The sequence below is a fragment of the Salvia hispanica genome, chromosome 2, assembly GCF_029641045.1.
Source record: "Salvia hispanica isolate PSC_SH4W2 chromosome 2, Shi_PSC_v1, whole genome shotgun sequence".
Classification (NCBI taxonomy): domain Eukaryota; kingdom Viridiplantae; phylum Streptophyta; class Magnoliopsida; order Lamiales; family Lamiaceae; genus Salvia; species Salvia hispanica.
In genome coordinates, this window is record NC_142693.1 from 2,884,490 (window position 1) to 2,911,851 (window position 27,362).

Here is a 27,362-nt window from a genome sequence, read left to right on the forward strand (position 1 = left end):
TACTGACGAATCTGAAGTAAAGTTGATCATCTTCCAATTGAGAAAACGAAAATTAGATTGTCGTTTGTTATATTCAGAATGTAATACCATCAACATATTTATTACTAGTATATGTTTCACTTAAGAATCTCTCAATAAAGAACAAGTCTCTAATATAATTATAACTTCAATTTTTTTATAATATACCTGAACTATAAGTCTCCACTTTTATAGATGGATCGCCCCTTATTTATTAATTTATAGTTATAACTTAGTAAATCACTTCATTAGATTAATTGATAAATGGTTATGAATATATATAACACTAAGTCGAACTATATTATAATCTTCCCATATTAATTGTATTTTCAAGAAATTTATTTTGAGCCACTCATTAATCATTGTATACTAGAGGGTGGTGGGCGGTGCATGGTTCCAATTTCTTTGTAGAAAATGAATCACTTCTTCACAAATTTTGACCCCACTTAGCCAGAGTGGCCGCCGACCAAATACAACGTCGTTTTCCCCATTCCAACGAATTACACTTGCGCAAAAAAATAAAAAACCCCACCAAAAATTAAACCCCACAAATTATTATTGGTCGGCTATATCATACTCTAAAAATACCTCATCATTGGCCCACTTCCACCACAATTTTCCCATATAAATTCCCCCAACATTACCCTATCACTTCACCTCTAACTCAACACAACCATCTCCACTCAAATTTGCTAGCTAATATTTCTCTTTGGGCTTAGAAAAAAAATGGAGAACAAAGAGGAGGATGTGAGGGTGGGAGCCAACAAGTTCCCCGAGCGCCAGCCGATCGGCACGGCGGCTCAGAGCCAGGACAAGGACTACAAGGAGCCCCCGCCCGCCCCCCTCATCGATGCTGCTGAGTTCGCCTCGTGGTCTTTCTATAGGGCCGGGATAGCCGAGTTCATCGCCACTTTCCTTTTCTTATACATCACCGTCCTCACGGTGATGGGAGTCAGCAAATCTGACTCCAAATGTTCAACCGTCGGCATCCAGGGCATTGCCTGGGCCTTTGGTGGCATGATCTTCGCCCTCGTCTACTGCACTGCTGGAATCTCAGGTTTGTCCCTTTTTATTACTTGTTGGGAGACATTTACTCTGAGTGATATCTTTCGGTCTATAAAAAATAGTCATTTTTCTATATTTATCGACCAAAATTAATCTCATACTACTAAAATTTTAAAGTTCACTTACAATTTATTAATCAAACTCATTCCCTCATTTTATCTGTACTTTTTTTTTATCTCTCTTAATTTATCTATTTATCTCTCATAGTTTATCAATTTTTACTTTAAAACTGATGCCGTCCGTGGACGGAAAGAATAATTAAATAATCAATTATGCTAAATTTTTAATTTTGTTTTACCATCTTATCCTTGAAAACTCAGTCTTATCTTATGTTTCATCTATCTATTTTATCATTTGAAATAACATTGTCTTAGTGCAGACATCACATAGTAACCAATTAAGCACAAATAAATCATAAACCATAAATAAAACACAATAATTCTCTACCCAATAAAAAACAGATCAATAATTTTACAAAGAGTGAAACACAAGTGATTGTTGTTTGCAGGTGGACACATTAACCCGGCGGTGACATTCGGGCTGTTCTTGGCGAGGAAGCTGTCGCTGAACCGGGCGGTTTTCTACATCGTGATGCAGTGCTTGGGAGCCATCTGCGGCGCTGGAGTCGTGAAGGGATTCGGCAAGACCCTCTACATGACCAAGGGCGGCGGTGCCAACGTGGTCGCACACGGCTACACCAAGGGCAGCGGCCTCGGTGCAGAGATCATCGGCACTTTCGTCCTTGTTTACACCGTCTTCTCTGCCACTGACGCCAAGCGCAGCGCCAGAGACTCTCATGTCCCCGTAAGTATATAATTAATTAGAAATAAAAAATTCATGAATTCAATATAACTAAAAAATAATAAAACTCGATTTAATTGATAAGACGTTTCCCTTTCCTTTTTCAAGTTATCCTGACTATAGTGATAAATGGTCCAATAGTATAATTCATGAGTTTGAATAGTCAACTAACAAATTTATCATGAGTTTGAATAGTCAACTAACAAATTTATTGACAATGTTGTTGTTGTTGTGGATCTAGATTTTGGCACCATTGCCTATTGGGTTCGCCGTGTTCTTGGTGCACTTGGCGACAATTCCCGTCACCGGAACCGGTATCAACCCTGCCAGGAGTCTCGGAGCCGCCATCATCTACAACAAGAGCCACGCCTGGGACGATCACGTATGCTCCTCATCCCTTTTTAGCATCGTTCATTATAAGTAGTTCATTACTTTAGGTCATAAAAAATCTTGTGTTTTGCGTTTAAATAAGTTTTTTTTATAAATGAGCCATTTATAGTGAAACGGTCCAAAAAATAATACTGCATAACATATAACGGATCAAAAAATTGTTGTGTGTGCAGTGGATATTCTGGGTCGGACCTTTCATCGGAGCGGCGTTGGCAGCTCTCTACCATCAAGTGGTGATTAGGGCCATTCCTTTCAAGAAGTGATGGAAATCATCCAATTTGTAGAAATTAATTGTATTTCTCTCAAATTATCTTCCCTTGTTTTTTGTTATTTTTGAATTTGGTTTCTGTTTGTGTTGCCAGCTTATTGTATTGTAAATTATGTGGTTTGTAATGAGAGGCCATATGTGTGTAGGCCAAGGCAATAAGTTGCCAACCTATGTGATTTGGAAAGGGAATTTTAATTATTTTAATGAAAATTCCTTCACGAGATTTGGTGATTTTGTTTTGTCTCTTCTGTATTGTTATTTTATTTTTATGTTGTGGTTATTAAGTGGGTATTAATTAAGTAAGCATATGGTGAGATCATGTTAAGCTAAATATAATACTAAGTACTTTTCTTGTAAAATTGATGGTTTTGTGGAGAAAAAACTTAAACTAATGTCATTTTTAATGAAAAATTTAAAGTTTGAGACACAAAAAAGGATCAATTTATTAATAATATGTAGTAGTTTTTCTTTTATTTATGTCCTAGCATCTATTGTTTGGAGTTTCATAACCAATTAATTGATTTAATGTGTCATGCTCATGCTACAATATCGAGTATATATTAAAATAATAACAGTTCTCGTTTCAATAGAAAATAAAAGGTTGGGTGATTTTACATTTATTATTTCTCTATAAAGAAACAAATATCTAAAGTTTTAGAAACAAATATGCCAAAAAGATAGTGATTTGAGTTTGACAAATGTTCTGGCAAAAGGCCTATGTAAAAGTTGGATAAATTTTATATCATCAACCAAACTTCATGCACGATCTATAATCAATACTTCAAATTGTAGTATTATAATGAAAAGTAATGAAAAAAGGTCCACTCCCATGGTGAGATTTAAACAAATTTTTTTATTTTTCTACGACAAATTAAAAGTATTATCAAGATTTCTAATCTGAGCTGCGTATTTCATAGTATATCACATTTGTCAACTTTTAGATGTAAAAAAGAGTAGAAAATAAGAAAACAAAAATGAATAAAACAAGTTTTACAACGATGTGTAGATGGGAAAAAGGGACGTGATCCAATGAAAACTCTAAATATTGTACAAACTCAAAACTATGATCTGGACCATTGAAAAATGTCAACAGATCACAAAAAAGCATCAACAGGAAAATGTCAACAGAATTTCAATGGTAGTCAATGAATGATGTTGTGTTGATATTATGTCGATACTGTGTTGACATTAAAATCTTGAAATTTTACACTGTGTTGAATCTGTTGATATTGTATTGAAATTGTGTTGAAGCTGTATTGAAGAGTTTTGAGTTTGCACAATATATAAGTTTGCATTTTATCACTACCCGATGGGAAAAATAACAAATATTTTAGTTCCAAAAGAAAACATAATATAAATGATGATTAATTATAAAATAAAAACTATTTATTACATCCGAATTTATGGTGCATTTGGGCCTCTGAAAACGAAACAGGCTTAATTGAGGCCCATTTATCGGCCCACTTAGGGCCCGTTTAATCCATCCCCAATTTCGCCTCCTCTCTCTCAATTTTAGCTCAACCCTAAAACCCTAGAATCCCTCTTCTCTCTCCCCGCAATCATCCAGCTGCACAGCACCGTCGCAACGATGGGATCTAGTGGACAAACGGTGCTGCAGTATGTGCCATCACCGGCGAGCGTCTCGGCGAAGGTTCATCCGCTTGTCATATTCAACATCTGCGACTGTTACGTGAGGCGGCCTGACCAAGCCGAGCGCGTCATCGGCACGCTCCTCGGCTCCGTTTTGCCCGACGGCACCGTCGACATTCGCAACTCCTACGCCGTTCCTCACAATGAGTCATCCGATCAGGTGATTCAACATTTCTGCTTTTTACCTTTTTGAGATTAATCGAAGATTATTCTAATTGTGCTCTATCTTCAATTGCGTTTGTTTTTGTGTAACTTTTTTCTAATTGAGAGTGTTTTTTACGGAGCCTTCTGCCGCGATTGTCAAATCGGAGCTTATTTTCCTTTGTTTATTATGTTTGTATGTGTTTATGAGTTTATGTCTGTGTGATTTTAGGTTGCGCTTGATATTGATTATCATCAGAATATGTTGACGTCCCACCAGAAGGTGAATCCAAAGGAAGCCATTGTTGGATGGTAATTTCTTGGTTATAATTCGAGTTTCACTAGCTTGTTTACTCCTATAACCTGTTCTGATCTGACATTAGAGCCATAGTTGTTTGAGTGATGTCTTCTTGATTTCTTTATATGCTTAGTAGGACTTAGTATGTATTTTGTTAATTAATGTCATCTTGTCAGACTTAAAGGTTGTATCTTTGGTAGGCATCTTCACTTAATAGTCGTAGTTTTGTAAGAAATAATTACCTAAACAATGTGGAAGAGCAAGATAGATAGAAATATGTCTCCTGAAGTATTCAACTCTTGGTTTATATTTTTATGAATTTTGACCAACGGTAGGAGAAAATTAAGATTTCATTTTCAATTTTCATGATAATAGAATTCTGTTTGCCTTGTGTTATAATATACTAATTTAGTACTGATGGGTGTTGATTTTATTTTGGTTAATATTCATTTCCGTGTTTACGTCAACTGAGGAACAGCATGATTAATGAGATTGCATGGATTGCTTGATGAAAATTGATTATGAAAATTTGTTACATTCTTGTCTGGATAGGTTTTCAACTGGTGGAGTAATTGGTGGCAGTGCATTGATCCACGAGTTCTACTCTAGAGAAGTTAACAACCCTATCCATTTGACTGTTGATACTGAATTTAGAACTGGAAATGCTTCAATCAAGGCTTTTGTCTCTGTGGGCCTGTCTCTTGGAGACCAACAACTTGCTGCACAATTTCAAGAAATTCCACTCGATCTACGCATGGTTGAGGCAGAGCAGATTGGGTGTAAGAATCAACCTTAATCTATGGGTTTAATTAGATGTGCTGTTTAAGGGTCTTTTATCGTTTACTAACTGAACTTTTAGTCCATCATTCAAATATTTCACTGGGTGTGTGCTTTACATGATATCAGTGGCTATGTAGGGACAAATGGTTTTATCAATGCATTTAAACCTTCTAACTAGCAAATAACATTGTATTGGGAAACAGTTGACATTATGGTTTTAATCTTGGGCACCATGGGGGAAGGGAAGGCTCAACAGTAAATTTCCATATTTTGCATTGTCAAGTTTGTATTTTCAGCGTGATGTTATATGTTTCTGTATATTTATCTAATTGCCATTTTTCTTTCATGTCCTTTCTATCTGGTTTGAGGTTTAAGCCACTCTTCAGGACTGGTCTGTTTCTGTACCTTCAGACTTTTTTCCAATGAACTTTCATTAACTAGAACCTGTTAAATGGAGTCCTATTCATTTTTACATCTTTTTAATGGCATGTAGTTAGTTTGTTAGTGCCTATGTTAGAAGGATCCTTGTTTTTTTACTTGTCAACAGTGTTGCTATTAAATTATCACTTCAGAGAAAATCAGTTTTTCACATATTTTACTTTTTTAATTTCTTATTTGGATTTACTTGGGCAGTTGATGTCCTTAAGCCAACAATTGTTGACAAGCTTCCAAATGATCTTGAGGGAATGGAAGCCACCATGGAACGGTTGCTTGCTCTAATCGATGATGTGTACAAATATGTGGATGATGTCGTGGTGAGAAAGCTGTTTCTGTGCTTTTGAATATCTTGTTTGCATCCTTGCTTGTGATTTTGACACCAAATTTTTAATTATTTCAGGAAGGACGCACTGCCCCTGACAATAAAATTGGAAGATTTTTATCTGATACCATAGCAGCTCTTCCCAAACTATCTCCAAATGCTTTTGACAAGCTAGTGAACGACAGTCTGCAGGTATGAAATCCTTCCCGCTGAATGGTGGTTGTTTGATCTAAACCAACAATTATCATAAGCATATTCAAGACATCGATTATATACTGCTGAAGGTCATGAACTATCGATATTCCGTATCATTAAATAAACCATTTATTATGCTTCAAGTTGTTTAGTAAATCTGCAGTTTCCGCTAGGTTTAATGTCTTTGCAGTCTTAGTAAGTGTTTGAGGTGTTCTTTTCTTGCCGAGTTAATCTTCAACCGTGCCTTTTTCTTCTTGCAGGACCAACTTCTGTTGCTTTATTTGTCTAGCATTACGAGAACACAACTTAGCTTAGCCGAAAAGCTCAATACTGCTGCCCAGATCCTTTGATGGATCACCATTCTAGTTTCTCGGTACACCATGATAGTGTCTCTGTCATGTAGTTTTTTTCTTTCCGAGATGTACGACCTTTCTTTTCATGTATGATTTGCTTTGTTGAGAATCTCTTTTTTTGGCCAGAACAAACTAGCTATTTGCTTCACCTTTGTTTGTCCCTGGTAAAAATTATTTATGGAACAGCAATCTATATTGATATACTTTAGTGACTAGTGTATTAGCCAGTTGTTATGGCATTGAGCTTTTCTGTGCACTTTTTGTTTTCCATTTCAATTAATTGATGTTTTTACAAATTAAAGCTACAGAGTGTAAACATTAGTACCGCTTTATACTTGGTTATTGCCCTATGATAACTGTGTTTGTTTCCACCTAGTATATAATTCAAATGTACGAGTTGGTGATTTCTAATTTTATCACTTAGTGCTATATCCTCTTTTGAGTGTGTGTAGGATTTTGGTTGGGAAATGTGATGTGATTTTTCATTAATGTTTCAAAATATGGTTGAGTGGAAATAAGCTCAGGAAATGTTTTGAATTAGTTGTGTATCATGTCTGTTTTAGAGCATCTCCACCAGCGGACCTCCCGGTCGGACGTCGCGGAAGTCCGACCGGACGTCTGCCATTGTGAAGGAAAAGGTCGGACACAGACGTTCCGTGAGGACGTCGGATATCCGCGCGACGTCCGACCGGACGTCCGCCATTGTGGCGTCAGTCGGACGTCATGGTCGGATGTTCGAGTTAAAATTCAATTTTTTTTAAAACTCTATAAATACGGCTCGAAATTTTAATTCCGTAAATTGAATAATTGTGAATTTAATTTTATTGCGGGAAGTCCTAGTGCAGGGGAAGTCCTAGTGATGTGGCCGTGGAATGGAAAGTCCTAGTGATGACGTGATAGAAAGTTTTTGTGGGAAGTCCGCCACCGGAGATGCTCTTATATGCCCTTGAAAATGTATTGAAAAGAAATGAGAAGTTGATTGAATTTGAGTATTATGATAATCGAATCTGTATGAATAAAGTGTAGTGAAGAGAAAGAAAGAACCTGGAAATAAGCTCTCCTCTTCACTTAGAGCATCTCCAAGGGGGAAAGGTATATTGAGAAGGCATATTTCTCATTTACCTCATCAAAAAGGTTATTATACCTTCTAAAAAAGTAATGGACTCCAAGGAAAGAAGGTAAATTCAAAGAGTAAATAAAATAACTAACTTTATACCTTTTCTATCAAGAAGAGGTAAAGATACCTCCTCAAAATAAAAGAAGGTATAATACCTCCTCAAATACCCTTTCCCTTGGAGCATGAAATTTTATGAAGAAGAGGTAAAAATGGTAGTTATTTCTCTTTACCTCTCCATTTACCTTCTCCCTTGGAGTTGCTCTTACAATACTCAAATAACTTTTTCTTTCTACCTCACTTTTATTTTACCAATGTTGTATTAAAATCCGTGTCATCCCCAAAGTCTCTATTTTTATGGTACTACTTCTTGGTACAATCAATTATGTCAAATAATAAAATCAACGTTCACATACTATACTTTTATCAATATACAAATTTATTTCTTTTTTAGTCAAATAATACAATCTCACATACTACACTTTTTGATATATCCAAATTTATTTCTTACAATCATAAAATTTCTGATTTCGTAAAAAATTCAAAGTCCAATAATTTGACACCAGTCTCAAACAAAATCTTTAAAAGTGTAGTACTAACATTTACAATCACATAGAAAAGAAGTTAGTTGGGAATGGCTGTCTAAATTAAATTGTTCTTTGGGCGTGAACAATCTTATTCAAATGGAGGTATTCTCTGATCCAATAGAAATAAGAGTAAATTTTAATAATATCAATTATCCTATATATTTTTATTCAGGACTATTGGTCACTAATACCGCAAAATATGGTCGAATTCTGAATTTTCCCAAGAGTTTAAAACTTTGATGTTAAAAAACTGGGATTTTCCCACAATTGATGTTTCTAAGGAAATTGAAGAGGACTAATAAACAAGGGCACTACTTGGAGTAGTTAATTACCAAAGAACATTGAGATTTTGAATTGATTGGGGGCAGTCACTCCCAATTTTCCACTACACTCACATTCTTGTGAAGCACAATAAAAACTAGACTAATTTATCAAAATCGACAACTGAGATGTAAGTTAACTTCAAAGAATCTTCCACACCTAAGTCCATATATATATACATTTCTCTATGAAAATAATAAAATGTGCAAATTTCTCATCTATGCTTTCATCCAATTTCCAAGTAAAAGTGATAGGAAAATAAAATATACCATCTCATAAGCATAATAAACCAAAGCAATGGATTAAATATATCATTTTATCATTTAATCCTACTAATACTATGAGCAACAGATAAGTACTAGCCACACATGCTAAGTAAAAACCAAACCTTAGAATTCATGATGTTCTCCAATTGTTAGTGTTAGTTTGTCTCCGAGATGTTGGAGTTTGGATGCTTGATCTTCTTCTCCCTCTTCTCCTTTTTCATTCTTGGTCATTTTCTTATTTTGTGGAGTTTGGAATGCCAAAAACTGTCTCTTTTCCTCATTTAAATCTGAATTTCATGAATCTGCTACACCGGCTCGTGGAAGATGTTCTGGACAGAGCACGACGTCCAACGAATGCGTTTGGAATTTGTGATGAATCCCGCAGTCCACGTGGAATGTTGTGAATCCTGCAATTCTCGTGGAATGTCTCTCGACTTTGCTTTTCGGTTCCGACTTCATCCTGACTCCATTTTTGCAGTCTACCTAGGAAGGAAAAATAACACATTTGTAAGTTCAAAAACATGTATACATGTATGAAAATGAGAGATGAGAGAGAGAGCCCTCCGATTGCTTCAATAAACTATTTTCCATCAAGACAACAACAAAAATGATACTTACTTGTTACGACATTCAATTAAGATAGATGCACGCCATCAACCCTGATGTAGAGATTTGGATTATTTCGCCACTCTGAATCAATACATAGTTCTGGACAATCTTCAATTTCTAACAGAGAGAGGCGCTTCAATGCATCCACAGAGGGCAGACATCTCAACTTCTTACAACCAACTAGAATTAAACACTGCATAGATGAGAGGTTTCTTAACCATTCTGGTAATTCTTGTATCCCTATATTCTCTAACTTCAACAAAGAAAGGGAAGTGAGGTTTTGAATTGATTGGGGCAATTCTTGTACCCCTATATTCATTAACCCCAATGATGAAAGAGCAGTGAGGTGTTGAATAGATTGGGTCAATTCTTGTACCCCTATATTCTCTAACATCAAGTTAGAAAGAGCAGTGAGGTGTTGAATTGATTGGGGCATCCACTCCCAGTTTTCCACCCACTTCAAATATAAGATTTCAAGTGAGTTGGCACATCCTTGCAGCATGCCTTCCACAGTCTCTCTAATGCCAACACTACTCTCCATTGACCACTCCACACTCACATCTATACATAACACCTTCAACCTGCCTAAACTCCAACTCCCAATAAAACCACTAGCCATGAAATTAGGCACACCTCTGATTGTCAATTCTTCGAGACGAGGAGATGATTTAGCGAGGCAGTCAATTAGCATCGGTAGATTCTTTAGGCTCCTTAATTCTTCCAATACGAGTGTCTTGATTGTGGGTGCAGACGACTCCAGAATTTGACATGGCAATGCCATCAGCTTTTCGCACTTTATAATTCTCAGCTCGTGGAGGATTCCTTGATTGTTTTTTGGTCCACCACTTGGATTCTTGATCAACTTCAGATTTGGACAGTCCCTGATAGTCAATTCTTCTAGAGAATTGAGGGTGTCCAGCCCATCTGGTAATTCACTCAACACAGGGCACTTCACAATCTCTAAATTTGAGAGACTTGGATTGTTACAGAATAACGATTCTGGCAGATATTGTAAGCTCTGTAATCCGAACATAACGAGAGATTTTAAATTTTTGCAGGGGATATTTATGGACCTCACCTTATTCAAATGAATCAAAGAAAGATATTTGAGATTAGGCAATGAGTGATCCAGCATTGGGATTTCCTCACACTCTGAGCAATTCTCAAGTGTTATCCGAATCAAGTTATCAAGTTGTACCCAAGAGCCTCGAGACCCATCCCGCACTGCCATCTTCTTACACCATGTGGGAAATGTTTTGCCTTTGTATCCTTGAATCCCCAACACCTTCAGATTTGCATGAGGTTGAAGGCCCTCCAACACACTCTCATAATTTCCGTCGGTGCCACTATCCTCATTCCATTCTAACCGCAAATTAGATAAGTTTGACTTCTGCAACAGATATGCTTTCATAGCCTCTTCCTTGTCACGCACCCTTTCGAGATTCTGAATCCATAGTGATCCTTTGAGATTCTTCAAACTTCCAAGCTCTTCAATTTGGTAGCCCTTCTCTTCACCCACTTTAAAGTGTTCAAGTGTTTGGAGACTAGCTAATTTCCCAATCTCTGCAGGTAACTTTGTTTCCCACCCTAGATAAAGATGCCTTAAGTTAATCAAGTACTTCAATGTACTTGGCAGTTTCTCTAATCTCCATAAATCTGCTCTTAGTGTTTGCAAGTGATGGAGTTCACCAATCCACTCCGGCAAGTTTTTTATTTCTGTACTCGATATATTAAGATTTCTCAAATGTATCAAGTCCCTAACTGAATCAGGCAACTTTGTAAAACCTTCGCCAGCGAGAATTAGATTGCGCAGACATTTGAAGTTAGAGAATATGGTGCCAGGAGTTTCCAAGAGTAATGTTCGCAAATGCTTGGCCTCTTGTTCCGGAATATGCCTTGATTCTTCTTTGAGAAACATGTATCGAGCTGGGGTATTTGCATCTGCATTATTAGATAAAACAGAAGATGCAAGATCATGCACGAGATCATGCATCACAAAATATTCCCTTCTACCAAAATTATTTCTTGTAACTTGCAACAAAGAGTTCTGCAGAAGCATGTTAAAAAACCTGTTTCCCATGAACTCCATATCATGTCGTTGGCTTGGTTGAAGAAACCCTTCTCCCATCCATAGTTCAATCAGCTCATCCTTCTCGATTTCCCAACCTTTGGGGAAAATCGAACAGTATGCAAAACACTTCTTGAGTGACGGTGAGGACAAATAATCAAAACTCAATTTCAATATTTTGGAGATATTTTCACCTCCTTCATCATCTGAGAGCCCGTTGTCTTTGATCGCACACCACTCTTGTTCGGACTTGCAGCGGCGAAGCACACCACCAACTACATTGGCAGCTAAAGGCAAACCATCACATCTTGTTGCAATCTCTCTTCCAATATTCTCAAATCTTGATGAAATTTCTCCATTTCCATTTCCATCACAAGCATTTGCTTTGATAATGGACCAACAATCATTACTAGACAAGCCTTTTAAATGATGAACAAGAAATGGCTCAGCAATTGAAGCAACATTTTCCTTCCTGGTAGTGATGATAATGCAATTTCCATTGGTAGATGTTACTCCCTCCATAGAATTCATAAAGTCTTTCCATTTCAGAACATCTTCATTCCACACATCATCAAGAACAAGAAGATAAGTTTTAGCCTTGAGAGCTTCTTGAAGCTTTTCCAGTATAACTTGCTTAATCTCAACTCTATCACCAGTATTTGAAGTCAATGTTGAATTGATTTTGTTGAAAAGACTGATTGCATCAAAAGTTTGAGATACATGAACCCAAATAAGTGAACCGAATCGAGCCTTTACGCTTTCATGGTTGAAGACTTTCTTGGCCAACGTAGTCTTCCCCATACCCCCCATTCCGACAAGAGCAGCAATTGAGAAGCTCTGATCTTGTGGGATATGGGTGACCATGCCAACTAGTACAGGCACATCATCATCTCTTCCAATAAAGATTGGATCACGACTGATCGAATCAGTCTCAATGGATGTTTCAGCAGCAGCAACAGGTGCATTAAGAAGTATGCTTTGAAGGCCAAGATCTTTTGCCATTTTGTTCATACACTCGAACTCAGTATTGATTTTTTTGATTGCAAGAGCCATATTATGCCGACCTGAACAGCGATGAAATGAAGAGAAATATGATGCAGCCCTATGCTTAAGTTTCATCATCTTCTTCACTTTTTTGTGGAGAAAATGATAGCTGAGTTCGTCCAAGACATTATCAGCATCGAAAGCCAGAGTTTCAAGCTTCCTCAACCAGAATTTGACAGCATCTTGGGTGATGAATTTTTTCTCTGCATCATTCAAGTAGGCTTGAATCATGCCCAAATTTGTCTGGAGCTGCTGGGAATCTCCATCGAGACCTTGGCGTAGAAAATACTCTTCCTTCAAAACATTGATCAGGTTTTGGAGAAGAACTTCGATGGCAGCAGCACCTCCATCCATGGCTTCACACAGAGAGATCTGAAGTCAGAGAGAAAATGCTTTTAAATATGATTGTAATTGTAAGATTGTGAATGATTATTCAATACTCACTCAACATACTATTGAGCTTGTAGCACTAACAAGTAATTCCAACACTTCATCAATCTATCTCTTGAGAGAACATATAAAAAGTATTGGTCAATGTTTATGTAAGTAGTAGTTTTCTATCCACAAAATCAACAAGCTCCTTCTCTGAATTTTTCATGACTCTTAAAAAAAACAAAGTAACAATTAACTACTCTATAAATAAATTAGGATATCAATATTATGAAACTATGAATAAAATACACAACACATAAGATAGCTAGGACAATCCACGTTACCTAAAATAGCAGCAATTAAATGAAGATTTACAAGTTGTTTCGATATAAAAATTCACTCAACAGTAAATGAAAAACAAACTTACTTGTTGCAAGAGATGGTGAGAGAGAAGTAGAGAGAGAAAATGCTTGCAAGTCTAGAGAAAGAAAATGCTTGCAAGTTGCAAATTTTATCTTCGAAGGTGCAAACTATCTGTAAACTTGTGGTGGTTATGCAAGGACTACACTACAAAGTCTCCTTTTTTGACTACTTTTTGATATTATGTCTGTTTTTCTTGAATCAAATAAAACAATCAACGTTCACATGTATAAATACTGGTTGATTTTTGATGTGGCAAATTTATTTCTTGCAATTACATTATATTTAATTTTCGTAATAATTTTAAAGTCCAACAATTGGACACTAGTCTCTAACAAAATCTTCAATAGTTTAACGTTTACAAGAAATAAGTAAATCTTTGTTAATTTCTTGGTAATTGAAAGGGAGCAAACCATATCCCACATCGGAGAATGAACAAGACTTGCAAGTGTATAAATGGGCTACCCCTACTCCATTAGTAAGAGGCCTTTTGGGGAGATTCCCAAGAGCAAAACCGTGAGGGCTTTGCCCAAAGCGGACAATATCATATTAATGTGGAGTTCGGGTGTGCGCCACCGAGTCCCTACAGTGGTATCAGAGCCACGGGGGGACTAGTCCGGCACGCCGAGTCGCATTAAGGAGGTGGGCAAGTGGAATCCTCCCTCGAGTGGGGATTCGCGCTGGTATATTGGCTTAACCTCTGTTTGTTTTCTTTCTGTTTCTGCATAGTGCCGAATATAGGTTTGGGTTATTGTTGCTGGTAGACAGCCTTTGGCAAGGCTTAGGTCTTTCTTGCTTGTGTTTTCTGTGTTTTCTTGCTTCTGCTGTTTGTCTGCTCTGTTTGGTCCTCTTCTGATTTCTATTCACCTGACCACCAAGCTCTTTGCTGCCTAAGTGACCCCCTGCGCCCTCCGATAGTGAGTGATTGCGAGCTGGGATAGCCTTAGCCAGTGTGCTCGTGACAGTCAGGGTTTGGAAGTCAGTTTTTTGGTGTTCTGTGAAATCTGCAAGAAAGTGTGGTTTTCTTGTCCGTATATGTCATTGTGCTTTAATCTTTGCAAGTTTCTCTGCTTTTGTATTGCTTCTTGTGTGTTTGTTAAAGTTGTTTCAAAAATGACTCAGCCTATTGGTTTGGTACCGTTTAATGGCAAAAATGATTTTGTTATATGGAAACAGAAACTGAAATGTGTTCTTATTCAACAAAAAGTCTTTAAAATTGTTGATGGATCCTTACCTGAAGATACTGCTCAGGAGAAGAAGGATGAAATGAATGAGTTGGCAAGAGCTACTATTGTGCTTAATCTGTCTGATTCTGTGATTAGGAAAATTGATCATATTGAATCTGCTTCTGAAATGTGGAAACACCTTGATACTCTGTATACTGAAACTTCTATGTCATCTAGAATGTATCTGCTAGAAAAGTTGTTTAAGTTTAAGCTTGACCTTGCTAAAGATATTGATGACAATGTGGATAGGTTTCAGAAGCTTGTGCAGGATATTAAAAGATCTGGTGATAAAACCATTGATGAATACACTAGTATTGCTCTCATGAATGCTATACCTGATTCCTACAGTGATGTGAAAGCTGCCATTAAGTATGGCAGGGACTCTGCCCCTCTGGACTTTATTATTAGCTCCTTAAAATCTAAAGAACTTGAATTAAGGGAAAGGGCAGCTGATAAGAATGCTTTCATTAAGGCTCTAAATGTTAGAGGTAGATCTCAATCTAGAGGGGGAAAAGACACTAATAATGGATCAGGGGGTAACTCAAATTCTAAGAAAAAGTACAGATCTAGGTCTAATAGTAGAGACCCTAAGACTTTCAGGAAGTGTTTTAATTGTGGAGAAGTTGGGCATTATAGAAAAGATTGTACTAAGCCTAAAAAGAAGAAATCTCCTATTAATGACACTCAGTCTGAAACTCTTGTTAATGTGGCCAAGTATGATGCTGATAATGAATCTGTGTTTATGGTGCATGATTTGATATATGCTAATGCTTCACCTGACTGCCCCTTTACTTCAAATGATTGGCTGTGTGATTCAGGATGTACTTATCATGTTAGTCCTTTCAAAGAGTTGTTTTCTGACTTAAAACCTGTTTCTAATGTCTTTGTGTCAATGGCTGATGACAAGAAGTGTGAAATTCTTGGTATTGGCACTGTCTGTTTGAAGTTTGAAAATGGTTATATGCTCAACTTGAAAGGTGTAAGATATGTTCCTGATCTGTGCTACAATTTGATGTCATGCACAGCCCTTGAAAATGCTGGCATGGGGGGAAAATGGGGGGAAGGATGCATGAAAATCTGTAAGGGTTCAATGTGTCTGTTTAAGGCCAAGAAAAAATGTGGTTTATATGTCTGCTCTGCAGTGCCTCTATCATGTGAAAGTGTTTGTGCCAATATTGTCAAAAGTGATAAAACTATGTTGTGGCATAATAGACTAGGTCACATGAGTGAAAAAGGTCTGAATATTCTGAAAAAGCATGATATCCTATCTGAATCTGATGTACATGGTAATTTACCTTTTTGTGACACTTGTGTGCTAGGTATAAACAGCATAGGGTGACTTTCCCAACTCCTGTGCCTTCAAATGTCAGTAAATGTATTCTTGAGTATTTGCATATGGATGTATGGGGCCCTGCTTCCGTGTCTACTCATTCTGGCTCTGTGTATTTTCTATCTGTAATTGATGATTTTTCTAGGAAGGTTTGGTGTTTTCTCATGAGACATAAGAATGATGTGTTTGAAAAACTCAAAACCTGGAAAATTTTGATAGAAACTCAGACTGGAAAGAAAATTAAGGCTATTAGAACTGACAATGGTCTTGAATTTTGTAATAATCAGATTGATGATTGGTGTGCTGGTTTTGGAATTAAAAGGCATAAGACTGTTCCTTACACACCACAGCAAAATGGGGTGGCTGAAAGGATGAATAGGACTTTACTTGATAAAGTGAGATGTATGCTTTCAAAATCTGGTTTATCTAAAAAATTTTGGGGTGAAGCTTTGTTGACTGCTTGTTATCTAGTGAATAGGTCTCCCTCTGTTCCTTTGTTAGGGAAGTGCCCTGAACATGTGTTTACTGGAAAATCCTTGAATATTTCTCATCTAAGGGTGTTTGGTTGTTCTGCTTTTGTGCATACTAAAACTGATAAACTTGATCCTAGATCTAGAAAGGGTGTTTTTCTTGGATATCCTGAGGGTGTTAAAGGATATAGAGTTTGGTTGAGAGATGTGCCTGGGTTTAAAGTTACTATTAGCAGGGATGTGGTTTTTAATGAAAATGAATTCCCCTGCCTAAAAGTAACTCCTAACCCGGCTTCAGAAACTGTGGACAGTGACCCTCTTATTGAGGTGGAGTCCCCAGAACAGCCCACTGATGTGGAGCATTCAGTGGATGCTCCAAGTGAGGTGGAGCAGCCTTTCTTCTATACTCACCCAACCTATTTTCCTGATGATACACCTAATGAGGGGGAGTTACCTGGTAATGATGTTAACAATGTGCCCCAATGTGATAATAATAATGTGCATGCTAGTCCTATTAGAAATCCCCATGAGCCTACCCAGAATGTGCCTAACAGCCCTAGTGGTATACGAAATGCTATTGATCCTCCTCTTTTGAGTGATTATGTGTTAGCTAGGGACAGACCTAGAAGGTTGAATGTTCAGAAACCTCCTAGGTTTGATGGCTTTGTTGGTCTGGCTGCTCTTATTAATCTTGCTTTCAATGTTTATGAATCTGATGGAGATGAGCCACAGTCCTACAAGCAGGCTGTGAAGTCTAAATTCTGGAGTAAATGGCATGAGGCTATGTTAGAGGAAATGCACTCTCTTAGATTAAATCTTACCTGGATTCTTGTACCTCTGCCTCTGGGTGCATCTGTGGTTGATTGCAGGTGGTTATATAAACTGAAAAATGAGGTGGAGGGCCTGAGGTACAAGGCCAGATTGGTAGCAAAAGGCTTTACTCAACAAGAGGGGGTAGATTACACTGAAATTTTTGCTCCTGTTGTTAAATTTACCACTGTGAGATTGATGCTTGCTTTGTGTGCTCACTTTGATTGGGAGCTAAAACAAATGGATGTTAAAACTGCTTTCTTGCATGGTGACTTGGATAAACCAATTTACATGAAACAGCCTGAAGGTTTTATAGATCCTAAGTTTCCTAATCATGTGTGTCTGTTAAAAAAGGCCTTGTATGGTTTGAAACAATCCCCCAGGCAGTGGAATATTAAGTTTAATAGTTGTATGCATAAGTTGGGCTTTATGAGAAGTACTTTTGATGCATGCTTGTATGTTAAGGGTCTGAATTCCTCTGTGCCTGTGTTCTTATTGTTGTATGTTGATGACATGCTTATAATGGGACCTTGTTTGAAAACTATAAAGGCTGTTCAGTCTGCTTTGAGTGAGAATTTTGACATGAAAGACTTGGGTGATGCTCAGAAAATCTTAGGGATTAATATTTTCAGAAGTAGGAAAGATTATACCCTTGTGCTGCATCAGGAACCTTATGTGTACAAAATTCTGAAAAAATTTAACATGTTGGATGCTAAACCTGCTTCAGTGCCTTTAGCTGCTCATTTTATGTTGAGTAAAAGTCAGTGCCCTGAAACTAAGTTTGATATTGATGCTATGAAGAAAGTTCCCTATGCTAATGCTATAGGTTCAGTCATGTACTTAATGGTCAGTACCAGACCTGACATAGCATATGCAGTGTCTTGCTTGAGTAGATACATGGCCAATCCTGGTCCTGTTCATTGGGAAGCTTTGAAATGGCTTCTGAGATATTTGAAACTTACTGCAAAGTATGGGCTGTGCTATTCTAGATGTGATGATGGGGTGATTCTTACTGGTTTTGTTGATTCTAATTATGCTAATGATAGGGACAAAAGGAAGTCCACAACTTCCTATGTATTCACTGTTGGCAGGTCATGCATTAGCTGGAAGTCACAACTGCAACATATAGTGGCACTCTCCACTACTGAGTCAGAATACATTGCCATAACAGAGGCAATGAAGGAAGCTGTGTGGTTGAAGGGAGTTCTTTCTGAACTCAATTTTGTGAAATGTTCTCCTACTGTGTTCTCTGATTCTCAGTCTGTAATTTAGTTATGTAAAAACCCTGTTTTCCATGATAGAACTAAACACATTGATGTAAGGTTTCATTACATTAGGGATGTTGTAGAAAAAGGGGAAGTTTTTCTTCAAAAGATTCATACTGATAAAAACCCTGCTGACATGGGGACAAAAAGCTTACCACTTGAAAAACTACTTTTCTGCATCAAGTATTTGCATTTTGATCTAGGTTAGATTGCATGTCCCGAGGAAAGACCTCAGCTAGCTTACCCACTGTGGTAAGGGTGGTAGGTAGCTGAAGGCATGAAGCCCTTTAGACTAATGGGTGTCAGCCCTTTGGTGTCTATTGGCAAACCTGGTGGCCTCCCTAGTGGGGGTTGCCTTGTAGGCTGTGATGAATTTTAGCCTTAGCCAACACCTCAGATTGGTTTCCCAAGAATAAAGTCCAAGGTGGAGTATGTTGAATATTATGTGATGGACTTCATATTGGGCTGATTATTTATTTGGCCCGTATGATATTATTGGGCTGAGCCCAAACCACTTACCTCGCTGCACTAGATGCTGCCACGTGTCTCCTCTATCTGGATCGTGTGTTGTGGCCGTTGGATGTAGGGCGAGCGGTATATGTGTGTGTAAGCTGTTTCTCTTTCAACCAATTCAGTCTTATCTCTCTCTCTCTACTCGCTGATTCTCTGCAATCCGCTCTCTTCTTCTCCGATGAGTCTCCGGTTGTTTCCCTGTGATATGTCACTGTTTCTTGTGTGGTAAATCTTGTGAAGCTGTTGGAGGAAGTAACTACTTCGGTTGCTTGGTGTTCTCTGAGAACTAGGGTTTTCTTGGAGTGAGGGTTTCTGTGTGAGTTTGTGTTCGAGAGTTACGAATCCAGTAGTGGAGGTGTTGAGTGTTGGTGTCTACGGTGTGAGGTGAATCACTGGTGGAATCAACGGTGCTCCCTTGGGCTGGTTTCTGGTTGAATAGATCTGAGTTGTTTGGCGGGTGTCTGAGCCAAACTTGATTGATCTATCTGATTTCTTTGTTCTACTTGTTAATACCGTTCTAGATCCGAAAGGATCTTGCATTAGTTTACTGACCTGTCTCTATTGAGTGTGCAGGCTATCGAGGACCGAGGTTCTAGCTAGGGTTCGGTCAAGAACCTGTAATAGCTAGTGTTCTTTACTTGTAAAACGTTTCGTGTATTAACTTGTAAATAAGCCGCGTGGGTGAGGGTCTGGCTTAGCCCTCTTATACAAGACCAAAGAGGTCTCGGTAAATAGTGAACCCGGACTTGTCTGATCATATTGGGCTGATTATTTATTTGGCCCGTATGATATTATTGGGCTGAGCCCAAACCACTTACCTCGCTGCACTAGATGCTGCCACGTGTCTCCTCTATCTGGATCGTGTGTTGTGGCCGTTGGATGTAGGGCGAGCGGTATATGTGTGTGTAAGCCGTTTCTCTTTCAACCAATTCAGTCTTATCTCTCTCTCTCTACTCGCTGATTCTCTGCAATCCGCTCTCTTCTTCTCCGATGAGTCTCCGGTTGTTTCCCTGTGATATGTCACTGTTTCTTGTGTGGTAAATCTTGTGAAGCTGTTGGAGGAAGTAACTACTTCGGTTGCTTGGTGTTCTCTGAGAACTAGGGTTTTCTTGGAGTGAGGGTTTCTGTGTGAGTTTGTGTTCGAGAGTTACGAATCCAGTAGTGGAGGTGTTGAGTGTTGGTGTCTACGGTGTGAGGTGAATCACTGGTGGAATCAACGGTGCTCCCTTGGGCTGGTTTCTGGTTGAATAGATCTGAGTTGTTTGGCGGGTGTCTGAGCCAAACTTGATTGATCTATCTGATTTCTTTGTTCTACTTGTTAATACCGTTCTAGATCCGAAAGGATCTTGCATCAGTTTACTGACCTGTCTCTATTGAGTGTGCAGGCTATCGAGGACCGAGGTTCTAGCTAGGGTTCGGTCAAGAACCTGTAATAGCTAGTGTTCATTACTTGTAAAACGTTTCGTGTATTAACTTGTAAATAAGCCGCGTGGGTGAGGGTCTGGCTTAGCCCTCTTATACAAGACCAAAGAGGTCTCGGTAAATAGTGAACCCGGACTTGTCTGATCCCTACAGTGGTATCAGAGCCCTGGTTCAGGGCTGGGCCTGTGTGGCTCGGGGTTCGGTGGTTGCGCTTGCAAGTTCTCCGATGTGACGGTCTCGACCAAGACCTGTGGTGACCGGTGGACCTGTAACATGAGGCACACATGTGGTCTTGGTCTGGTGGTCTTGGTTTGAGGGGAGGATTGAAAGGGAGCAAACCATATCCCACATCGGAGAATGAACAAGACTTGCAAGTGTATAAATGGGCTACCCCTACTCCATTAGTAAGAGGCCTTTTGGGGAGATCCCCAAGAGCAAAACCGTGAGGGCTTTGCCCAAAGCGGACAATATCATATTAATGTGGAGTTCGGGTGTGCGCCACCGAGACCCAACAGTAATAATAATAATAACAATAATAATAATAATGATAATAATATAATAGTAATACTCCTCCATCTACGAAAAATAATACTATCATTTTGGATGTCCACAAAAAACATCTCATTTTTCTCTCTTATCTACTTTTTCTCCTTTCTCCTATACTTTACCCACTTTTTCCCCCTTATCTCTCTTACTTACTATTTTTTCTCCTTTTCTCTTACTTTAATACCTTGTCAAACTTTTATTAAAACCTGTGTTGTCCACAAACGAGACTATTTTATTTGGATGGAGGGAGTAATAATAATAATAATAAATCTTTGTTTATTTCTTAGTTACAATTCACGTTCACTTGCTTGTAACGTGTTCTTGATGTCTTTATATGCTTGACCTGTTATGTAGATTGTATCTGTATTCTGTGGAATAATTTTCTGTTGGTTTGTATCTTTACGAATTTTGACAAACGGATGATGAAAATTAAGATTTGATTTTCTTGAAATTAGAATTTTGTTTGCATTAGTTCTTATAGTACTAATTTAATCTTCCAAGGTATTGATTTCATTTCTAGTTCTTTCCTACTTCAATGTTTAAGTCAACAGATAAACTAAATGATTAATGAGATTTCGAAAAGTGATTATGAAATTGTGCTACATGCTTGTCTTGGCTAAACTAAACAATTGCATGCCATATTTTATACTTGTTCAAATCTTATTTGGATTTGCTTGCACAATTGATGTGCACAATTGATGCAAAATTGCAACTTTGCTTCACTAAATTATTTTCCTCTACACAATATATATCAGAAGTAATACTTACTTGCTGCACCATTCAAATGAATATATATAGATCTAAATTCATAACAATTATGTATGCAGAGCAGTTAAACTCAACAATTAGAGAAAAAAAAACAAAAAAAAAAAAAAAACAAAACTCAACTATTAGAGAACTAACTTACTTGTTGTGTTGTGTGTTTCCACGGTTTGATCAGATCATGCAGTTGAATTAGCACAATCAGCGATGGAGCCACTATGGGGCTTGAAGTAGTGAATTATTCCTACTAAAATTATATTAATTTCTCAAAATCGACAACTAACAAGTAATTTAACTTCAAGCAATCATTCACACTTTTGGATTTATCTGTAAACAAGATAAAACGTGCAAGTTCCTCATCTATGCTTTGAAGCAATTTTCATGTTAGAGTGATATTAAAAATAGGCAAATAAATATACTGCATCATAAAACAGAGTATAAGCAGTCCAACCACATATGAAAAGGTTTTGAGATGTTGCACTATTGCAAATCGATACGCAGTTCCCAACAATCTTTAATCCCAACACAGAGGCTACACACCTCAACTTGTTACAACCAACTACACTTATATCCTTCATCCTTGTGAAGCACAATAAAAACTGGACTAATTTCTCAAAACTGACAACTAAGAAGCAAAACTTCAAAGAATCTTTCACACCTAAGTCCACTTATGAATTTCTATATGAACAAAATAAACCGTGCAAGTTCCTCATCTATGTTTTCATCCAATTTCCAAGTAAAAAGTGATGTTAAAAAGAGGTAAATAAATATACTACTGTCTCAAATGCAGCATAGCTATAGATGAAAACCAAAGCAATGGATTAAATATAGATTTCAACAAATTATTCTACTATCATTTTATCCTTCTAATGTTAGGAGCAACAAAGAAGAACTAGCCACACATGCTAAGTATAAAAAACCAAACCGTAGAATTCATGATGTTCTCCAATTGCCGGTGATAGTTTGTCTCTGAGATGATGGAGTTTTTGGATGATTGATCTTCTTCTCCTTTTTTATTCTTGGTCGTTTTCTCTCTATTTTGTGGAGTTTGGAATGCCCAAAAACCGCCTCTTTTCCTCATTTAAATCTGAATCTCATGAATCTGCTACAATGTATCGCGGAAGATGTTCTGGACAGAGCACGACGTCCCACGCATGCATGTGGAATGTTGTGATGAATCCCACAGTCCACGTGGAATGTATCTTGACTTTGCTTTTGGTTTCCGATTTCATCCGGACTCCATTTTCAGCTCTCCTCTATACCTAGGAAGAAAAAATAGAACATTTGTATGTTCAAAAACATCTAAACATGTACAAAACCAAAGGGTTAATTAAATATTAATACTCATGAAATTTGGGTTTAATCTGTATGAAGAAATTGTTAACACAACAACAAAAATGATACTTACTTGTTATGACATTCAATTAAGATAGACGCACGCCATCAACCTTGATGTAAAGATTGGGATTATTTCGCCATTCCGAATGAATACATAGTTCTGGACAATCTTCAATTTTTAACAAATGTAGCTGAGTGAGGCACTTCAATGCATCCACAGAGGGCAGACACCTCAACTTCTTACAACCAACTAGATTTAACCACTGCATAGATGAGAGGTTTCCCAACCATTCTGGCAATTCTTGTATCCCTATATTCTCTAACTCCAACACCTGAAGACCAGTGAGATGTTGAATTGATTGGGGCAATTCTTGTACCCCTATATTCTCTAACTTCAACTTAGAAAGAGCAGTGAGGTGTTGAATTGATTGGGGCATCCACTCCCAGTTTTCCACCCCCTTCAGTCGTAACACCTTAAGTGAGTTGCCACATCCTTGCAGCATGCCTTCCACAGTCTCTCTAATGCCAACACTATTCTCCCTTGACCACTCCACATTCACATCCATCTATAATCTCCACAACTTGCCTAAATCCCAACTCTCAATAAAACCACTAGCCATGAAATTAGGCACACCTTTGATTGTCAATTCTTCAAGACACGGAGATGATTTAGCGAGGCAGTCAATTTGCACCGCTAGATTCTTTAGGCTCTTCAACCCTTCCAATACGAGTGCCTTGATTGTGGGTGCAGACGACTCCAGAATTTGACATGGCAATTCCATTAGCTTTTCGCACCCATCAATTATCAGCTCATGGAGGATTCCTTGATATTTTTTTGCTCCACGACTTGGATTCTCGATCCACTTCAGATTTGGACAGTAGATTTGGACAGTCACTGATGGTCAATATTTTTAGAGAACTGAGGGTGTCCAGTCCATCTGGTAATTCACTCAACAGAGGGCACTTTGCAATCGATAAATCTGAGAGACTGTGATTATTATGGAAAAATGACTCTGAAAGATATTCCAATCTCTCTAATCCGTATATTGAGAAACGTTCTAACTTTTTGCAGGAGAAATTTATGGACCTCACTTTCTTCAAACCATTCAAATAAAGATTTGTGAGATTAGACAAGTGATCCAGCATTGGGATTTCCTCACACTCTGAGCAACTCGTAAGTGATATCTGAATCAAGTTTTCTAGATGTACCCAAGAGCCTTGAGAATCATTCCGTACTGCCATCTTCTTACACCATGTTCATGTTGGAAATGTTTTTCCTTTGAATCCTATAATCTTCAATATCTTCAGATTTGCATGCGGTTGAAGGCCTTCCAACACACTCTCATCATTTCTGTCAGTGTCACTATCCTCATTCCATTCTAACACCAATTTAGACAAGTTTGACTTCTGATACATATTTGCTTTCATAGCATCTTCCTTGTCATACACCCTTTCAAGATGTTGAATCTTTAGTGATCCTTTGAGATTTTTCAAACTTCCAAGCTCTTCAATTTGGTAGCCCTTCTCTATGCCCACTTCAAAGTGTGGTAGTGTTTGTAGACTAGTTAACTTCCCAATCTCCGCCGGTAACTTTGTACACTCCCATATATAAAGATGTCTTAAGTTAATCAAGTACTTCAATGTACTTGGCAGTTTCTCTAATTCCCCTAATTCTGCTCTCAATATTTGCAAGTGATGGAGTTCACCAATCCACTCCGGCAAGCTATTAATGTTTGTACTTGATATATTAAGATTTCTCAAATGTACCAAGTCCCTAATTGAATCGGCCAACTCTTCATAGCTTTCACCAGCGAGAGTTAGATTGCGCAGACATTTGAAGTTTGAGAACAGTGTACCAGAAGTTTCACCTTCCAAGAGTAATGTTCGTAAATGCTTGGCCTCTTGTTCCGGAATATGGATTGATTCTTTTTCGATAAACATGTATCGAACTGGGGTGTTGATATCTGTATTATTAGATAAAACAGAAGAAGCAAGATCATGCACGAGATCGTGCATCGCGCAACCTGCCACATTTCCATACTCATCCATGTATGCAACTTGCAACAAAGATGTCTGTAGCAGCTCATTTATAAACATACTGCCCACAGACTCCATACCTTCTTTTTGGCTTGGTTGAAGAAACCCTTCTGCCATCCATAGTTCAATCAGCTCTTCCTTGTTGATTTCTTGACCTTTGGGGAAAATCGAGCAATACGCAAAACACTTCTTGAGTGATGGTGAAGGCAAATGATTATAACTCAGTTTCAATATATTTAAGATGTTTTCTCCTTCATCATCCGAGAGCCAATTTTCTTTGATGGAACGCCACTCTTGTTCGGACTTGCAGCGGCGAAGCACACCCCCAACTACATTGGCAGCTAAGGGCAAACCATGACATCTTGTTGCAATCTCTCTTCCAATATTCTCAAATTGTGATAAAACTTCTCCATTTCCATCACAAGCATTTGCTTTGATAATGGACCAACAATCATTATCTGATAAGCCTTTTAAAGGATGAACATGAAATGGCTCAGCAATTGAAGCAACATTTTCCTTCCTGGTAGTGATGATAATGCCATTTCCCTTGGAAGAGGTAACTCCCTCTATGGAATTCTTAAAGTCTTTCCATTTCAAAACATCTTCGTTCCACATATCATCAAGAACAAGAAGATAAGTTTTAGCATTGAGAGCTTCTTGAAGATTTTTCAGGATAACTTCCTTGATATCACCTCTATCACAAGTTTTTGAAGTCAACGTTGAATAGATCTTGTTGAAGAGACTAATTGGATCAAAAGTTTGAGAAACATGAACCCAAATAAGTGATCCGAATCGAGCCTTTATGCTTTCATGATTGAAGACTTTCTTGGTCAACGTAGTCTTCCCCATACCCCCCATTCCGACAAGAGCAGCGATGGAGAAGGGCCGATCATCAGGGATATGTGTCAGCATGTGAACTAGTTTAGGCACGTCATCATCTCTTCCAATAAAGATCGGATCACGACTGATCGAATCTGTCTCATTGGAAGTTTCAGCAGCAGCAGCAGGTGCATTCTGAAGTGCGCTTTGAAGGCCAAGATCTGTTGCCTTTTTGTTCATAGACTCAAACTCCGCATTGATTTTTTTGATAGTGTGAGCCATATTATGCCGACGCGCAATGCTTTTGCACAATGAGAAGCATGATAGTGCCTTATCCTTGGCTGTGGGTGTCTTCATTTTCTTAACTTGTTTTTGGAGAAGAGTATAGCTGAGTTCGTCCAAGACATTATCAGCATCGAAAGCTAGAGCTTCAAGCTTCCTCAACCAGAATTTGACAGCATCTTGGGTGATGAATTTCTTCTCTGCATCATTCAAATAGGCTTGAATCATGCCCAAAGTCGTCTGAAGCTGCTGGGCATCTTCGTCGAGACCGTGGAGTAGAAAATACTCTTCCTTCAAAACATTGATCAGGTTTTGGAGAAGAACTTCGATGGCAGCAGCACCTCCATCCATGGTTTCACACTTAAGAGATCTAAAGTCAGAGAGAAAATGCCTTTAATTGTAAGCATGTGAATGATCATTCTTATACTCATGCACTAACATAAAAAAAAAATATACTCACCCATCATATTATTGAACTTGTAGCACTAAAAAGTAACACCAACATAAATTACCATATTATGTTGAAAAATCATATAATTAAAAAGCAAGATTCATCTATTATGTACTTTTTTCTCTCATACACAAAAACAGCAAGCTCCTTTCAATTCTATATACATTTAAAAAAATTAAAGAACCAATTAACTACTCCCACAAATAAATCATAGTCAAAAAATTATGATATCAATTTTTAAATCTATGAAAATATACACAACACATAAGATTGGACAATCAAGATGAAACTTTAATTACAAGTTGATTTGGTATGAAAATTCCATTAACAAAAAACGAAAAAAAATGAACTTACTTGTTGCAAGATTCAGTCGCAGATGATGGGAGAGATCTAGAGAAGGAAATGCTTGCAAGTTTATCTTGTGAAAAATAGTACAGTATCTGTAAACTTGATAATTACTATCCAACTAGTTTTTCGTACAATCAATTACTCCATATGTCTGCTTTTTCTTGACTGAAATGACACAATTATCTATGTTAACATATGTACTTTTAGATATATGATCACATGA

The 27,362-nt window shown here is 37.8% G+C and overlaps 3 protein-coding genes and 1 pseudogene across 9 annotated transcripts; 2 read left to right on the forward strand and 2 right to left on the reverse strand.

The window, feature by feature from the left end:
* The first annotated feature begins 667 nt into the window (after positions 1-667).
* Positions 668-2,773, forward strand: LOC148931388 (aquaporin PIP1-2-like). The gene is made up of 4 exons (XM_089065558.1): positions 668-1,075; positions 1,592-1,887; positions 2,126-2,266; positions 2,448-2,773. The coding sequence occupies exons 1-4, from the start codon at positions 745-747 to the stop codon at positions 2,535-2,537; spliced, it is 858 nt and encodes a 285-aa protein (XP_088921684.1). The 5' UTR covers positions 668-744; the 3' UTR covers positions 2,538-2,773.
* A 1,280-nt stretch (positions 2,774-4,053) lies between these two features.
* Positions 4,054-6,934, forward strand: LOC148931389 (eukaryotic translation initiation factor 3 subunit F-like). Its single transcript, XM_089063678.1, has 6 exons — positions 4,054-4,352; positions 4,566-4,645; positions 5,184-5,410; positions 6,045-6,166; positions 6,250-6,363; positions 6,627-6,934. Exons 1-6 carry the CDS (start codon positions 4,131-4,133, stop codon positions 6,714-6,716), a joined length of 855 nt encoding a protein of 284 aa, XP_088919804.1. The 5' UTR covers positions 4,054-4,130; the 3' UTR covers positions 6,717-6,934.
* A 1,938-nt stretch (positions 6,935-8,872) lies between these two features.
* On the reverse strand, positions 8,873-13,633 carry LOC125213170 (putative disease resistance protein RGA3). 6 transcript variants are annotated; one of them, XM_048113562.2, is made up of 4 exons: positions 13,528-13,633; positions 11,879-13,100; positions 9,626-11,782; positions 8,873-9,490 (listed from the first exon to the last, which is right to left on the reverse strand). In XM_048113562.2, exons 2-3 carry the CDS (start codon positions 13,080-13,082, stop codon positions 9,642-9,644), a joined length of 3,345 nt encoding a protein of 1,114 aa, XP_047969519.2. In that variant the 5' UTR covers positions 13,083-13,100; positions 13,528-13,633; the 3' UTR covers positions 8,873-9,490; positions 9,626-9,641. The 6 variants fall into 6 exon arrangements, with proteins under 6 accessions (XP_047969519.2, XP_088921683.1, XP_088921679.1 ...); XM_089065557.1 differs by having other exon boundaries at positions 8,873-9,486; positions 9,626-13,100; XM_089065553.1 differs by having other exon boundaries at positions 9,626-13,100.
* An 8,626-nt stretch (positions 13,634-22,259) lies between these two features.
* LOC125213316 (putative disease resistance protein RGA3) lies at positions 22,260-27,271 on the reverse strand (annotated as a pseudogene). The gene is made up of 3 exons (XR_016135185.1): positions 27,146-27,271; positions 23,273-26,710; positions 22,260-23,126 (listed from the first exon to the last, which is right to left on the reverse strand). The product of XR_016135185.1 is annotated as a putative disease resistance protein RGA3 (transcript).
* Positions 27,272-27,362: the final 91 nt, after the last annotated feature.

Coding starts and splice junctions, on each gene's coding strand:
- LOC125213170 (XM_089065557.1), bottom strand. CDS start 13,082: ATGGATGGAGGTGCTGCTGCCATCGAAGTTCTTCTCCAAAACCTGATC.
- LOC148931389 (XM_089063678.1), top strand. CDS start 4,131: ATGGGATCTAGTGGACAAACGGTGCTGCAGTATGTGCCATCACCGGCG. Junction 4,646..5,183: donor AAGGAAGCCATTGTTGGATG/GTAATTTCTTGG, acceptor TTGTCTGGATAG/GTTTTCAACTGGTGGAGTAA. Junction 6,364..6,626: donor TAGTGAACGACAGTCTGCAG/GTATGAAATCCT, acceptor TTCTTCTTGCAG/GACCAACTTCTGTTGCTTTA.
- LOC148931388 (XM_089065558.1), top strand. CDS start 745: ATGGAGAACAAAGAGGAGGATGTGAGGGTGGGAGCCAACAAGTTCCCC. Junction 1,076..1,591: donor CTGCACTGCTGGAATCTCAG/GTTTGTCCCTTT, acceptor TGTTGTTTGCAG/GTGGACACATTAACCCGGCG. Junction 1,888..2,125: donor CCAGAGACTCTCATGTCCCC/GTAAGTATATAA, acceptor TTGTGGATCTAG/ATTTTGGCACCATTGCCTAT.